Source organism: Lepisosteus platostomus, chromosome 11 (genome assembly GCF_059453375.1).
Source record: "Lepisosteus platostomus isolate fLepPlt1 chromosome 11, fLepPlt1.hap1, whole genome shotgun sequence".
NCBI lineage: Eukaryota > Metazoa > Chordata > Actinopteri > Semionotiformes > Lepisosteidae > Lepisosteus > Lepisosteus platostomus.
The window spans coordinates 39697306-39715019 of record NC_142621.1 but is presented as its reverse complement, the minus strand read 5'-3'; the positions used below and the strand labels follow the sequence as shown (position 1 = coordinate 39715019).

The following is a 17714-nucleotide window of genomic DNA, read 5'->3' as shown; positions in this document are numbered from 1 at the left end:
AAGGTTATGAAATATTCTAACCTGTCCCAGATGTTCTTTTAGTAGGATCTCCTACATCTGAGGTTGTGATGAGGGTAGTGGGTTGTGGGATTGAGATGCAGATACTATTGGTTTTAAATTTCATTGAGATTAGAGGACTGAGCTGACTAGGGTAACTGATGAACGTCTGTCACGTGATGCTTAAGATAACTATACACTGTCATTACTGTGAGTCTAATCATTTGACTGTGGATTCCTAATTTTTTTGTTTAGTCATGTAAATGGAACAGTGTTTGAGGAAAATTATAAATGAAAAGGAGGCCATTCGGTCTAACTCATTTGGTTGCTAGGAATTAGGTGTCCAAGTATCTCATCAAGCTGTTTCTTAAAAGAAGTCAGATTCAAACAATGCATTGTTTTAAAAAAAAGTTCTACTCTGTTCAAGACTAAAAAGATTTAGTTATTTTAGATTATACATCTGCTGATGTACTGTACCTGAAATGTTGGATCCTTTCAGTAATAAAGTTATAAGTTTTGTTTGCCTTTTTTACATGCTTAAATTTACTAAATAGTGAACTATTTGGAAAAGTGTTGTCTAGGAATACTATACCATTAATCACTTTTATATCTGCAGGGGTCATCGTTATAAAATCTCAGATTAATAAAATCTCTCATGCCATCAGAGGAGCCAGGATCATCAAGACAGAGAGAAATGAATAAGGGCATGCAGGCAGCGTCTGTACCAGCTAATTGGCACTTGTTAAAATCACTGCCAAATGCATGCAAGGATATGACACCTTTCAAAAGAAACTGCTTTAATTTCCCAGTTTTACTGAAGTAGAGAAAACACCTTTCTGTAAAGCAGCTGCTGTCCTGTGCAAGCAATGGAAAAATGCTGTAGTTTTTTCCATCAACACACCTTCAAAGCAAGGTATTTAAACAGGGATTTGTCCATTAAAGACACTTTAAATGTTTGAAAACAAATACCATCAAGAATGTGGTAAAAAATATGTCTGAAAATAACCTTCTACAGTATGGATTTTATACTGTAACTTCTTTTTACATATAGCTACATTCTTATAATTATCTCAACGAATCCATGTACAGTATTTTTAATAACTGTTTAGTCCAATACAGGATTGCATAGAGCCAGAGTCTAACATAGCAGACAATGGGTGGACAGTAGGACACACTCTGGATAGCATGTCTGCCCATTACAGAGGACACACATGTACTGTATACAGAGGGGCAATTTAGAAACACCAGTTAATCTAGAGAGCATCTCTTTGGATTGTGGGTCAAAACCAGAGCACCCAGAGAAAACCCAATGCAGAAAGCACCGTGGGTTGGACCTGAACACAGGACCCAGTAGCTGTGAGGAAGCAGAACTATGCCATCATGCCATATGTGATGATGATTTTGAAGAGGTTTGATAAACAGTGTTTCCTGTGATTATGGACATAACCTGGGGCATATCATAGGGTTTTGCAGGAGACTGTTATAGGCTAACACAAGCTACGGCTCTAAACTATGGCTCCCTACAAGGATGCATAAAAAATTTGGTGCCAAGAAAAAAAAACCTCAGAGGTATTTCTAAATCTCAGTTCTGAAATGGCTGAAGTGTACTTAAAAAAAGGCATGCATTGCACTGCTGAAATGCCTATGGTTCTGCAAGAAAGTCTGAAGTAAGCCCGTGTTGTAGAATTTGACACTCTTTTACAACAAAGTAAATAACACCCAAGATGCCTAGCAGATCCAGAAGTGTCACAGGGGAATGTGGAAGCTGCTTCTGCTGTCAGAAGGTTCAATAACACGTTGCTATTAGCAACAAGTTAGAGTAAGCATTTTCATTTTATACATATGGCACATTGTATCTGAAGGTTATTTTACACTATTTATCTACCCATAATAACCTAAAAGGCAATTCAGTAACCTGCTAAAATTTAATATACTGTAATAATGTTTTATCAGTTGACATATGCCATATGGGGAGTATCTCAAAAAGTAAAATAAATGTTAAAAATGTATATTGCATGTTACCAGTGATGAGATGCAAAATAACAATTTAACCTTGAATAGATCAACATGCCCTTACAAAAATCACCGATAAACCATTCAGGAATTTGATTAGTCTAAATTTCTAGATAAATGCAGTATCTATGCATTTCTTACCTAAAATTTGTCAAAGAACCTTGGTGGTCTGAAAGGAACTCTTGCATGACCTGTGAAAACAAACAACAAATAATTTTCAAAAATTTGCATTAATTTGCAGAACAAATAAAGTTGTAAATTGTTAGATGCAGATAAAATAAGATAATCAATAATGTGTATGTCACAATAATTATGGGATTTTAATCAGACATTTAAACTGTATCTTTTACAGTTATGCTGTGTCATTAAACTGTATTTCCACACTAGCCATGTCAGTCAGTAAATTGTCTAAGATAATATATTTTTTGTATACATTCTTAAGTATAGATACCTTATTCCATTTTTACAATATGTTTACAAATAGACTGATCATTACAACATTAGTTTTGTTTAATTTATCATGAGGCCTTTTAATATTCAAAATAAGTGAAATGTTGTGTCACCTTGTCCCTATTTATATAAACAGCTAATGACTATATGACAAAAATGTCAAATACAGGCTTTAGAGGCAGTGTTAAATAGAACAGCTTCCATTAATATCTATGTGATTTACTTTATACAGCTATTTTTGTATGTCAATTTTAGAAATAAAACAGCACCCATGTTCTGAAGGCAGAATGAGCTTACTGCAACTGCAGTTTCACAGCACTTTAAACCTGGATCCCTGTCCTTTTTGTCTTCGTACTTGACACTACCAATGTCGGGTTAAATTCCGCCTTGATACAGCTGGTGAAGCAAATTCTCACTTTTTTCCCTGATCTGCTGTGTAGTACAGACCTTCAGACCCATACAATGCATTTCCTTAGGTTGAATTATGAAATATGAAAAGATGTCATGCTACAGCAGCTCAACAAAATAACCTTAAAAAATAAACTGGACTTTCCCATCCAGCACAGCAGAAACAAAGATATGACATTTCATTTCACAATGTATTCCATTGCATTTTATCAAAACCTGGATGCATGCTTGTACCTTTGAATCAGCAAATCAAGTGAGATTACTTGCTCAAATCAAGTGAGATATCAGCAAATCAAGTGGAGAGATTACTTATCTGATTATAAGGTTACTATAGAGTCTGCTAGATCCACCTACTTCTCTCACATCATTGAAAATCACCAAAACAATCCCAGACATCTTTTCTCCACCATCAACAGACTGCTCAAGCCAAACTGCCCCACCACATTACCTGCCTCATCACAACTTTGCAACACATTCTTAGATTTCTTTAGTTCTAAGATTGACAACATCCGGCATCACATTCTCTCCACTACAGATATAATTTCCACACCTCCTCCCTCCTCATCCAACTTCTCTGGTTCCCGTCTCTCCAGCTTCTCTCTTCTTGACTCAGCATCCCTAAACAAACTAGTTACGCGCATGAAACCCACCACATCTATTTTAGATCCCATTCCCACCACTTTATTCCAGTCCTGTTTCTCTTCTCTCTGTCCCATTGTCCTCAATATAATACATGAATCCTTGAGCACCGGCATTGTACCAACGGTCCTCAAAACTGCTGCTATTACCCCAGTGCCAAAGAAGCCTAACATGGCTCTCGACAATCTTAACAACTTTCGCCCCATCTCCAACTTACCCTTTCTCTCTAAAATTCTAGAACGTGCTGTCACACTTCAGTTACATAACCACCTCATGACAAACAACCTTTTCGAACCCCTCCAATCTGGCTTCCGTCAACTTCACAGCACAGAAACCGCCCTAGTCAAAGTCACCAACGATCTCCTAATAGCTTCTGATTCTGGTTCTCTTTCCATACTCATCCTTCTTGATCTCAGTGCTGCCTTTGACACTGTTGACCATAACATCTTGCTTTCTCGTCTCGAGACTGTGTTTGGAGTCTCTGACACTGCCCTCAAATGGTTTAAGTCTTACCTCACTGATCGCTGTCACTTTGTCTCTCTCAATGGGTACAGGTCTGAAATTGGTCTTGTCAAGTCTGGTGTCCCTCAGGGCTCAATACTGGGCCCCTTGCTCTTCAGCATTTACATGTTCCCACTTGGTCAGCTTTTAAGATCACATGGCCTCAGCTTTCATTTTTACGCTGACGATACTCAAATATACATCCATACCAAACCCGACACTGATGTGGCTGTCTCTATTCTATCTAATTGCATCTCTGACATAAAAATTTGGATGACTCAAAACTTCCTTCATCTTAACTGTGACAAGACTGAAGTCATGCTTGTTGGTACCCCCCATCAACTTCGTAAAGCCAGTCCTGTAACCCTGTCTGTAGATGGCTCTGTACTTGAGCTCCAATCAAAATTGAAAAACCTTGGGGTTATATTCGATTCTGGCTTAACATTCGACCCACATGTACAGCATACTGTCAAAACATCTTTTTTTCACCTTAGAAATATCGCAAGACTACGCCCTATGCTATCATTAACTGTGGCTGAAAAGCTGATCAACATATTTGTATTCTCTCGAATTGACTACTGCAATGCTCTGCTCCCTGGGGTATCTAAATCTACTCTGAACAAGCTGCATTATGTCCAAATTCAGCAGCCAGAATCCTGACCAGGTCTAGTGCAAGTGTTCACATTACTCCTATCCTGGAGTCCTTGCACTGGCTTCCGGTCAAATTCCGCGTAGACTTTAAAATCCTCATGCTCACCTACAAGGCTTTACATGGCTTGGCACCTCAATACCTGTCTGAACTTTTATCGCCCTACTCCCCACCTCGCAACCTCCGCTCTTCAAATTCTGCCCTCCTTACTGTCCCCCAAGCCCGTCTACATTGTATGGGCGACAGGGCCTTCTCCTGCTATGCCCCCAAGCTCTGGAACTCTTTGCCCAAGGATATTAGAGAGTCACCTTCTCTAAACTCCTTCAAATCCAGACTCAAAACCTTCTTCTTCAGAAAAGCCTTTACTTAACTGGTTCCATTCTTCACCCCTCTGCTCTTCTTAATACCATCTTCCACGGTCTCCTCTATTGTTATTGTTGTATTGTTGTAATTATAATTGTGTCCTGTCTTGTGAAAGTTTCTTATTTATTGTTGTAGTCTTCTTATTTATTGTTATTGTCATCCTGTAAAGCGCTTTGAGAAGCCACCTTTAAAGGCGCTATATAAAATAAAGTTTATTATTATTATTATAAGTGAATCAGCAATATACTGTAATTATCACAGTTTTATGCAGGTGCGGGAGATTCACTTTAAAGCAGGCATGTTGTTTAGGTTCACACATGTTAATAATCATGCAGATCACCAGCACTTTTAGTGTCGTGTGTACTCTTTGCAAAGCACCAAGTGGCAATGAAAAAGAGCAAATGCTGGACAGCAAGTTTAAAATATCACTTTTATTACCCCAAAAAATAAAAAGCGGACATGCACTTGAACAATCCTTTAAAGCCTTTAAAGAATACAAACGGGTATTATTTTTCAGAATCACACATTCCTGATGCAACACAATACACAAACAAGTGCAGATGATATTACTTTATAACAGATTGTCATTTACCTCAACTCTTTTGAAAATTCTGGAGCTTACTACTAGTGGCGCTTACAAAAAAGGCCCCTCTGCCCAGGAATTTGGAGAGCTGTCAAGGAAACCATGAGACTGGAGTCTTGCTGGTTCAAAGGGCTCCTGCAGTTACTTTTCCCCTGCAGCTCTGCAGTAGAGGGATTTAATTTGAGCACAGGAGGGATGGAGAAATCTGTCATGTTTCACTTCAGTTCTCATTATAAAGAATGTGCAGCTATTTAACAGCTTGTAACATTGCTTGGAATATATTAGCTGCGTTTGGTGATTTGAATGCTTTTTGACAATTTGTGCTTACACTTAATTGTTTTGACAGCATAATAAAAACACATTAAAGAGGTATACAGGGTACTCAGGTAGATGGTGACACAGCAGTTTCATTGTCTTTCAAGCCAGGTTTTTATAACCTTTTAGTTCTCCAGGTTAGTCTTTGGTAAGATAATTGAAGTACACTGGAATTATTAAAGCACTGTGCTATTAATACAGACATTATGCACTTGGCCCATCACTTGACAGCAGAAGCAAGAGCTGGGTGCCTACATTATGAAACATTGGCAGTATTTTTTCTTAAACTTTTGAAGTGACAGTTCAGTTTTTTGTACACAGGTTAGAATCTCCAAATGCCAATAATCAGTTAAATCTGTTATCATGCACTCACCACTAGCACCCTTGTACTGGATTAGGAGCAAAGAGGATGACATGCACAAAAGGACAGCATTGAGCCATCTGCCTCTTTTTACACTGAGAGCTTCACAGTGCCTACAGCAGCTATAAGAGAACGGAGGACTTGGGCAGTGATAGCACAGCAAACTCACAGGCTCCCAACTAGTTAAGAACACCCTCTGTGGCTCAAAACTGCCCAAACTCAGGAGTTGATCTAATTTTGGGGGATTCCTGGTTAGAGCCAGATAGTGATGCAAACCTGACTCAAAAACTCTTCTGCACCACAGAAATCAACCTGCACTCAATGGGCTGAGCCATTTGAGATCCACCTCTACCACTTGTTTGTACAGTCTGCGTTCCTCCAACTTCCTGTCATGCAACTTTCAGTGTATAAACCAGCCATCACTTAATCTAAAATCAAGGTGTTGATTTACCTCTACGAAGTGCAGAAGCTTTTGTGTGGACACCTCAAACCCCTTTTTAGCACCTTCAGATTTTCGGAGTTGACACTCCAGCACAGCAATTCTCTTTTTAAGGTCCTGTGTCTCTTCCTGAAATGACAACATCATTTTTAATTAATTCCATGACCACGTACTGTACTTACTCATTTAAAGACATGAGATTTTTGTGTCCTTATAATAAACTAAACATCTTCATGGAAAACATCACTACATGGAAAGATTATGGAAGTCTTCAAATCATCTTTTGCAGTCACTTAATGCAAAAACCCAGATAATTGTGACAATACAATATGTTGGGCATATATGACATTGAGCTCACTCTAAATACTCTGAATATTCTTACATGCTCTAAGGATAATAAGGTAATAATTTAACTTTACGACAGATGTATAAAAATAAGATCAGAGGCACACAGTGTTTGTATGTATACAATTCTATATATTGCATTTTTTACATTAGAATATGATGTATAAAATGTAAAACTCCTTGTATCAACTGCATGCTTCTCATACAAGCTGTTTTAAAAGTAAAATTATATTTACATATTTATATACTGTATAAAGTACTTCCTTTCTAAGAAAAACAAGTTATATTTGCAGAAATATTATAATCCATAACCAGAACAAGCAGAGGATTTTTTTAGGGTTTTTTTTTTGTGTTAGTCTCTCTGAAGTAAGACTTTATGCAACTGGTATATAGATCAATGCAAAAGTTGAAATATTACAATCCATTATGATCTTAAAAAAATGGACAAAACGCAAAAGCACATTTCTGGAAAAACAGGATTCTGCTGACAAAATCCAAACTATATTTAAATTATAATATAAATAAAAATCAAATATTAATAATCTTTAGGAACCATTTTATGCTCCAATGACCTATAAGGTTGCTAGTCAATTTTATTTAATCCTAAAAATAACAGCCTAAATAGACGTCACAAAGATCACATTAAACCCTTCATTGCACATCATCCCAGTTACTGAATAATACAAAGCAAACAGTGACCTACTTTACAAGGAACATGATATGAGTAAAAAAGGGAATGGATCTGCCTGGCAGGAGCAGGGACTGATATGGGGCTTAAACAGAGGAAAGTTTAAAATACTTTAGCGTGGGTAGGCTGATCAGCGAGCTGCAATTTCATTTCGGCTATTTCTGCCTCCAGCAGGTGGATGACTTCTTCGTAGTCCATCTCCATCCCGCGAGCCTGCCTCTGGGCTGCTTCAGCGAGGTGGATTCGGGTGCGCAAGGCTCTGGTCTCTTCCACAGCAGCTTTTGCTTCCTGCAGTGCAATTAAATCACATAAGCAGAAGAATATACCAGTGCAAGCACCCATTAGGAGGCACACATTGCCAAAGCTGGCAGAGGAAACACGGTCCACAGAATGGGCTTTAGATCTGCTGTGCGTGTCAATTAAAAATACTTTTCTTCATACATGAGGAAAGTGCTCTGAAACACTATGCTTTTTTTAATTAAAAACCTCTCAGTGGCACCCCTTTATCCTCTATTTCTAGAGGCCCTACTAAGTGCACTGTAAAACAAGAACAGAAAAGCTTGGCTATGTCAAGATATGCAGTATAACTCATGTTTAAAGAAAACGTCTCTTGATAAACATCCTAGAAAAATGTGGAATAGTTATTAGGGCTAAAGACTCCTGACCAAAGGGTTGTGGGTTGAAATCCTTGGAAGGATACTGCTGCAATACTCTTAAGCAAGGTACTATAGCTACAGTAAATTGCTCTATCAAAAGCAGACAGCAATATAATAGTAATTGTAATTTATGTAAATAGCGCTGGATTAGAAATGTCATACAGATTAATACTAGCAGCAAAATATCAACAGTAAAATACTGCTACTGCTTTTATGACAACTAAAACTGGCTGCTACAACTATTTTCACTTCTTCTGAACACAGAAAAAGAATGAAGACAAATCACGATTGAATGGACTTAATGCGAAGTGAAAGTGAAATATTTAATCCAAAAGTGATGTCACATTTTTGTAACTTCAAGAAAAAATAAAGTTCTGTCCTCTGTTCCATGTTTCATTTTCGGTTGTAAAGTCCACAGGGTTAAATTGGTCAGCATCTTCGAGGATTTCAAATACTTGGTTCTGTTTAAGACTTAAAAGGTTCAGTTTTATTAATACTGATTATCAAAAAAGGTTTTTATTAAGGTTGGTGAAATGTTGATGCAAAGAAGATGAAGTCCTTTCGAGATCTACTGTAGATTATTTGGAAGTAGATGGGAAGTTAATTTTATGAGACAGAAAATAAAGTAACAAAATCTGGGAACTGGTCAACCCTTTTTTATTCTAAACACTTTTTTTCAATTAACAAGGGATGCAAGTTTCTCTTGTGTAACAAATCTTTCTAGTCCTGATGTTGCCAACACAGAATTCACTTACAAGTCTATTAAAAACACATGTACTTCAGCTTCCCTTTCAACTTTAGAAGTGTACATGTGCATTGAATGACAATACCAAACCTATTGCATTTATCCTCTATAAAGACATTACCTACTGTACCATATAGGTTGGCATTGCTTTCTCCACTCTGAAGAAGCTTAAGAGTTTTGAAATGTTATCAGCTGTAAACCTTTAGAACCTCATCTCTTTCTATGCACCAATTTAAAGTCTAGTCTAGCACTGAAGATGTGCTTGTCTGGATTGTGAAAATGCTTTTTTTGTATAGAACCTGGACAACAGACTGAGATTTCACAGATTACATTAATCCACTTGCCGATTTTAGATTTGTTTTCAACCTAGCTGCAAACCTTTCAGTGGTCAAATCCAGAAGGTAAATTGTTGCCTCTGCAAACTGAACTCAGATGAAGTTATAGAACAAAGATGTCTCAAAAGTCTAAAATTAGCAGTCTGGAGCTTTTGAGAATTTACTTGCAGAGGAGCACCTGTGAAATAAAGGCAGTAATGCTGTACTACAGTATGTGTATTGGCTTTGTTTCCCGACAGTGCATATGTCAGTTTGAAACCTGTGTTGCTTCGACCTTGTCTCCCAGATTTTCCCTTGGTGCTTTGGACTCTGCTTAGCTTGCTTTTACCAGCTTTGATGCCTGCGTGCTTGACCATGATCTTGGACTGTGCTCATACCCAGATTTCTAATCCTGCTGCTGCAGCTGTCTGTCTGCGCACACCACAGCACTAGAGCCCCACACCACCTGCATGCAGAGCATAAGTGCCTGCGCAGTTCCCCTTTATGCACCTCAGCCGGATCTCCATGTGCACACAACACTGTGCAGTTTCCTGCGTGAGTGTGTTGCCTGTGCAGTTTCTCTCTTGCCCAGCTTTGGTTTGGTTTGCTCCAAGCCTCAAGATCTTCTACTAGTCTGACCACAGTAATGCAGTATTTCCAATACATTTTTAATGTTTCAATAACATTCTAGAATTTTTACATATTTAACAAAATATCACAAAATGTAAAGCTGAACCATGAAAAATGAAACACCAAATTAACAGTTAAATATACAGTCATTGGGTATCAGCTTCCCCCTTGCCAATATTGGCTTTTTTTTTTGGCAGAAACAAATAAACAATAACATCAAAATTTTATGGCACCAGTCCTTATAATATTGTTTAATTAATGAGCATATGATATGAATATTACAAATAACTTTACATTTATTTGAAAGATAGTGGTTTTTAACATGTAAATTAAATGTAAAAAAAATGTCAAAGTGCTGTATTGTCAAAAGTAAAAAAATATTATGGACAAAATACAGACGTGAAACATTTGGACTAAAAATAAATTTTCTCTTTGGCATATTCTTTGGCAAATTTAAATATCCTTAAAAAAACGTATGTTGATGGTACGCAGTTTTTAACTATCACTTGGAATCAAACAGTTAAGCTAGAGTATGAAAGCTTTCACGTCTTTTACAGAAATATAATTTGTATGAAACACTCGTCCACTAAAGATTTGTACTGGCCACTGCCCTTGGGGAAGCCGGGAGAAGAACTTGAAGTACACCTCCGCATTTATCAGGTTTGTGGTTTGTGGTTTAGCTTCCGAGAATTTTGCCGTATTGTTATTGGGCCTGCAGTAAATGCAGTATTCTTCCACAGTAACAGGAGACTAAACAGTATTTTGAAATACTGCTCATGTCCTTAATTCTTATGGACCATTGGCCATGACATTTTTCAATGTATATTTACACAAACTTTCAGATTAAATAAACAGATTTTTATTTTCGTAAGGGAAATTGTTTTCATTCAAAACTAAAAAATAGATTAAATAATTGAAAAACCGAAAGCTCCAAGCAGAATGACCTCCAATTTTGATAGAATCATCCTTTAGTTTCCTTGGGAACCAAAGTTAGTCAGTTCACCCTGATCTAACAGCAGAAGAGACAAGTGAAACTATCAGGATTAGCCAATTAGAGCCCAGCATGAAATGTCTGTGTCAATGAGTGAAAGTTGCTCTTTACAGTGTATATGAATTACAGGGAAAGCCTACTTAAATAGAGTTCTGCATACATAGGGATGGAGAGGATATAAGAAAGAAGTGCACATTAGTAATACTTTAAAAATTACAAAGGACTGCATACAATACAGAGCTTATGAAATCCATCCTAATTGTGCAGTCCTTAATTAAGGCTTTTTAAATATAATGAACTACTGCCATTTTTCTTACAGTAAAAGAATCTTAATTAGACTAGTAATCAGAATTTAAATGGGAAAATATTAAATCATTAACTGCTTGGATGACTTAGGTCTGTAAATTAGATGTCAGAAAATAAAATGAATGCATCTATTGATGAAAATACCTTTATTTCCTAGCTCCTCTAACCCTTTTCACATAATCAGCATGACAGCATTTTCATTTAAAATCTGTACAAAATATTCATCTTCTGCAGACTTGGTTCATTGCCAGCCAGGTGAAATCTTTCTCTGTTTATTTAAGACTGTTAAGATTGCTTACTTCTCAAGTTCAGATTTTTGTTAAGCAAGAAATACAGTAATTAAACACCTGCCTTTTAATCCAAATGGTTAATGCTAACTCATTTATTTTAACTATCCAAAACATGTGGGCGTTTGTGCAGAAAGTTGATACAAATCACACTGCTTTTCCTTTAGTTCTTTACCTTTTATTTGCACATTTTTTTTCAGAAAATGCTTCTCTCCTACTGTGACTAAATTAAGTGATTCAAGGCAACTTTAATTTTAGGATTAATGCATAAACAATACACAGCTAACTAATAAGCAGCTATCTCTTTTAATTGACAACCTCTCCAACTGCTGCTCAATTCAAGAAAGCAATTATAAGGTGTCAAATTCTTAATTCAAATGCTTAATTCACCTTATGGCACCAATTCATTTTAATATTTTAATATGGCATTTTGGCACAGGAAAAATATAAACATTCAGGTTAAGGAAGCTTAAATGAAAAAAAACATCACAATGTACTGCTATATGTAAATGGTCCTGCTATATTTCCATATCTAACAGCATTGCTTCAGCAGGGCCAGATGCATATGCTCACACAGAAGGCTGACACTATCACCCAAGATTTGAGAAATCTGGACATCCCTTTATACATCTGTGTTTATTGAAGAATTATGAATGACACTGCTTCTTCTACAATAAAGGACAGGAGGGAATATATAAGATGTTTTGAATCTCTGCCCCACATTTGTGCAAGAAAACCAGCACAGTCAGAAAGCACAAGCTGACTGGCTGAAAAGTGTATATGGCAAGTGTCACGTAGGCATTTTTCACTGCAAACCATCCTGTGTGGTTCCCTTTACTGGTGGTAATGTAGGTCGCACTAAAAAGTGCTTATTTTTAGATAACTGCACTGAGAATTACTGAATGGATGATAAACCAGCCTCCGATCTGCAGTTAGTCCTATACAGGCAGCACCCACATAAGACATCCATCTGTTCATGAAGATTGCTTGAGAAAAGCATTGTATCATTGCTTCATGATAAAAAGGTTTTGGAACAATGAGGAAAGAACAGTCTGATTTGCAATTATTTGTGATTGTATGTTTCACGGTTTGTTGTTATGTTTTGCTATCTTTTTCATTTTGATATTCACAAAAGATTGGAACACAAACTTTCAGGAACAATCCAAATAAGAAATGCAGGTGCTTAACATTTGGACTTCTGAATTCATGAGTGTCACAAAGCAAGGTGACATGTTTCTTACTGAAATACATTTTTACTGGTGTACTGAAAATGAACTGCATGCAACAAAATTACACACAATTAAAATGACTAGACCCAACTTATAAGCAATTGTATATCAAGATTCAATAGGTGAAGGAATACAATAAGTTAAATGATAAATTAAATTTAAAAAAAATTGAAAGTGTTAGAGACCCCAATTTTACTTGATTTTGTTCATTACACTGAAATGTGTAAAATGCTTACGCATCTCAGTAAAATGCTTTAAAATTTAAACAAAAGCATTCTTAAAGGCATGAGGTTAAAGTTGAAAACATTAGTCATTTGAAAAAGTATACTGAATTTAACCCACAATATCTTCAGTATTTAATTAAAGAAAACACAGTGACCTTTACACTGTACCACATCATATTACATGGCAAGTAGGAGTGTGTTTTCAGGTTCGCTTTGTCTGGCAGTTAGCTGTAATACAGCCAACGTCAAAAAAAGACCTGTGAATTTGCTACCTTCTTTACTATTGTACCTGTGTATAAATAAAACATAATAAAAAAAACAACCTTTTCTGTATTCTTCTGTCCTTTTTTATAAATTCTATTGCAAAGACATGACAAAAGAAGTAGGTGCTAACAATAACTTGTTTTTGCAAATCCCTTAATTTAAAATCTACTGTGTTGTTTTTTTGAGAGCATAGACACAGTTTGGTTCCTTCATAAAGCTCCCAACACATGTTCAAAGACCTGAAGTCATTCAAGAATTATTTCTCCCATCTGCCCTGTACAGTACACATTCAAACTGAGGAGGGCAGAACTTTGACTTGTATACTAAGCATAATAATTCCCATTCTTTTCATGTTTGATAACCTTTATGTAAGCCTGTCACTCTGATGACAACTGTAGCATGAAAAGCAAAGGCAACAGATCCAAAAAGCTTGGCTTAGAATGCAAAGTCAAAGCAAAAAGACTGCTGTGGATTATAACACTCTTAGACACACTCTACTGCGCCGATAGTTGTTTTTGGTTTGTTTTGTTTTTTGGTAATCTTTTATAACTCATTGTGTATAGAACAGGACACACTATGACCAAGTATAAGCTCATAACTTTGACATGAGAGGTCACCACAACAACCAAGATACGGCTGACTGAGACTGCCTTGTCAGGTCACCATGAAATTGAAAAAGAAAAATTCACCCACTGTAGATTTTCATCTCACCCTTCGCTTAAACAAGATAGTTCTGATTAGAATTTTCCTTTCCTTTTACAGGTCTCTTTTTATATTGAATCCCACCCTCCAAATTTCAATTTTCACTCTTCTGCTTTGAATTGTAGTGGTATTGCAACCCAAATTTTTTAATTCCATGCTATGATATTTTCCTCTATATTATTTCGATATCTAGGATATTATATTAACACAGTGTGAATTTTAAAAAATAATGTCTTTTAATATTCTGCAGCATGTGATACACTTTCATGCTGATGATCTATGTCATTTTCCTAATTTCAAGACTGGGGCAATTTTCAACCTCATAAATATTCTTTGATTTCCTGAAAACACAATCTTCCCAAACATCGGCTACAGAAACATCAAAGCAGCACCCACAGCCAGTTCACTTTGGCCACCAAGATGTATCAAGTCCTAAAATCAAGTCCCAAAATAATGAAAATGTCATGTTGTGGTCTCATTACATTACATGAAAAGAAAGAAAAATACCCCAGTACACACGAGAATTGTGCTGTTGTTTACCACATACTGTAGCAAATCATTTCTGAAAAAAACTAAACATAGCTATACCACCGAAATCAACATGAACATAAAAAGGTTAAGGTTACAAAATTTTGAAAAGAAAGAATGAATGAAGCCATCTGTTCCACTATCTGACATTTTCTAAAGGAAAAGCTGGTCTCTGGTGTCAAAGCAATCTTTTATCTGATATGACACTTCAAACAGGACCAGAGTTCTCCTGATGGTGCAGCAGTCTTGAAAGCAGATGATTCTTATGGAAAGGGTTTTATTCATAAATTCATTTTAACTAAAACTAACCAATCCTTCATGGATGTGCATGAAGCTGTAAGTAAATGCTGAAGTAATGTTAAAAATGATCATAGGGAATACATTTTTTAAGAAAGGAAAATAAAACATCAACAAGGAACTTAATGCTGAAGCTTTTTGTACAGGTTAATCTTCCTGATCTTCTCTGCTGGACTGAAGCACATCCTTAGACACTTTAATATACTGTAACACTACCTTGACTGTAATATTATATTAATGTTATAATTTTTTTCACATTTTGAAGCATTAAACAAATCTCCAAAAAGTGGAGAAATAAAACAGTTGTAAAAAACAATTTTGAAACAACACATAAAAAGAAAAGAATAAAAGTGACCTCTTTGTTTCTGACTTTCTTTTAATTTGGTACCTCAACAAATGTTTCCCTATGGGTTTGCTTGACATATAATTGATCATAATTCAAACCTGGGGCTATTGAAGAGTGTGTTTTGCATCTTAAATGAGGCAAAGTGTTTATTATTTTGTGTTGTACTTGATGCCCAGCTACCATCTTTTAGTTAACTTCCTTCTTAGCAATGACAGGAGCTAGCAGTTGAACCAAAAAAAAAAAACAGGAACATGAGCATAGTCAAGATACGGATACACTGCACTGATAGGTCCCTATTAGGGCAAACCAGGTCTATATTTCCTGAATGCTTTGACTGCATTGTGTTGATAAGGTCCCCATGTCCCCTTAACTCTTCTAATGGCTTTTCGTATCATTTTTATGCTGATGAGGCACAAATCTTCTTCTGTTTTCCTCCCTCTGATACTCTGAGGTCTCCTACTGTATTTCTGCCCGTCTCACAGCCATTTTTATCCTGGATGCACGCCATCATCTTAGACTCAATCTGTCGAACTCTGACCTCCTTTTCCTCCCTTCCTCCCCTTGCCCCTGTGCGGACCTCTCCATCTCTTCACCTTTTGACTCCACTACCACCCTTTTCCCCCCCTCCTGTGCCAAGAACCTCGGTGTTGCACTCAACACATTGCTTCTCTGGCATGCTCCTGCTGCTTCGTCTTCAGCAACATTTGCAGAATCCGCCCCTTCCTTATCAACTGTTTTATACAACTTCTAGACTAGTCCCTGGTACGTTCCTGCCTAGACTACTTTAACTCCCTGTTGGCCAGATTCCCTGCCAATTCCATCTGCCCACTGCCAATCCAGAATTCTGTGTCTTGCCTTGGCTTTTGTCACGCTACTCCATTACTCCAATCCCTCCTCTGGTTCTCTATTGCCATCGCCTCAGCCATTGCTCTCCTGCCTGTCTTCAGTCTCTTACATCTCCCTACACACCACCTTGCTCTCTCTGATTAAGGAAGCCCAGAAAACAGAACCGCTTAGTTCCTGACCACCTTGCCATGCCTCAGATGCCATGCATCTGTTTAGACGGCACCTATGAGCTCTTGTGTTTGTTCTTAGTTCTCAGACTGGTAAAGTAATTTGCTAATAGCTCTTCACTGTAAACAAGGAGTATATACTGATACTGTACTTACCGGGTGTTCGCATTACTGCTTTGTATCCGTGATATTAATAGAATGTTTCAGTTCTTACAGCTTCACCTTGTTAGGAGCCACACTTGTGCTGCACTTCCAGTTTTGTTAATAACTCAAGGATAAAGAACACATTTAGGGAATTTTGCAAGATTATAGTGGAAAAGGAAAATGATAAAATACTCTTTTAACTTTGCATTTAATAATTGCCACATTATGCCTTGCTTAGTCACAAAGACATCATTGTAAATAATTATAAATATTAATATTATTATGTTATAACTAAACTGAACTACATTTCAGATTGTGAAAAGTGACAATTCAAGACCTGAATTGTACACCTAGTACACCTTTTCAGAATTCAGGAATTCAAATCTTAAATTTCACTGGAAAGTAATGTTATTCTTTGGGCAAATTGCAATTAACAACTTTGACTTAATAATAAAGGTTAACATAGGGTAACAATATTTATTACCCTTAATAAATTAAGAAAAACCTTGATTCCTAAGTTGTCATCTCCGGAGCTATAAGTTTGTATTTAAAAATCTGAGCAGCCCCAACCTGATGAAAAACATTACTGTTCACAGACCAAAAAAAAACTAAACACTAATGTAAATGAATAAAAAAAATAAAATTTACAAAGCACAACATTATAAAGATGACAGGAAAGAAATGAGGAAGTTTACTTTATTATCTAAATAAAAATAATAAGAAAGATAAGCAAATGTAAGAAAGTAAAGTAATTTATAACCTTCGTATTTTTCTGAAGAATACTAAGCCATGTAGTTTGGGACAGGCTGTACAAAGCAGCTACCTCACGAAAAATCCATAAGCACTTGAAAAATTAAGCTTAAAACAAAAGAATTTTGAAAAATACACAAAAGCTTTAGACTGACATTTTAAATTCCTTTTTGGCGTCATTAATCATTTTTTTAAAATAAAATCTCGAATATTTCTCTTTGGTTTTAGACCTCCAGCTCCTACTCCTGTGTAAAGCAGCTTTCATACAAACCCATTTTTATGCCCAATAAGTACAGTAAATCACAGAAGCAAACCAAGAACCAAGCCCTTCACTCATCATTTAAATGACATGATACTGCAAATCCATCTGAAGAGACCTTCAGGCCTGGGAAGTGGATCACTTTACAGCAAAAACACCCACACTTCCGAACTTCATATCACTTGCCATGCATTCAGCAAGAAATAGCACATGACAACCAGGTTCTTTAAAAGCACAATAGGGTGCAAAAGTCCAGCTTTCTGTAACATAGAATTTTC

At 36.6% G+C, this 17714-nt stretch overlaps 1 protein-coding gene across 6 annotated transcripts in view; it reads right to left on the bottom strand.

The window, feature by feature from the left end:
* Positions 1–17714, bottom strand: part of stxbp4 (syntaxin binding protein 4) — a 90669-nt gene that overhangs the window by 31775 nt on the left and 41180 nt on the right. For all 6 annotated transcript variants that reach the window (XR_015925388.1, XM_088599636.1, XM_088599637.1 and 3 more), the window contains exons 17-19: positions 7863–8039; positions 6731–6847; positions 2152–2201 (exon numbers count right to left, since the gene is read on the bottom strand). Coding sequence is in view for 5 of the 6 variants with exons in the window: in XM_088599636.1 (XP_088455762.1) it covers positions 2152–2201; positions 6731–6847; positions 7863–8039 (344 nt within the window). In the remaining variant the exon portion in view is untranslated. The remainder of the gene's footprint in view (positions 1–2151; positions 2202–6730; positions 6848–7862; positions 8040–17714) is intronic.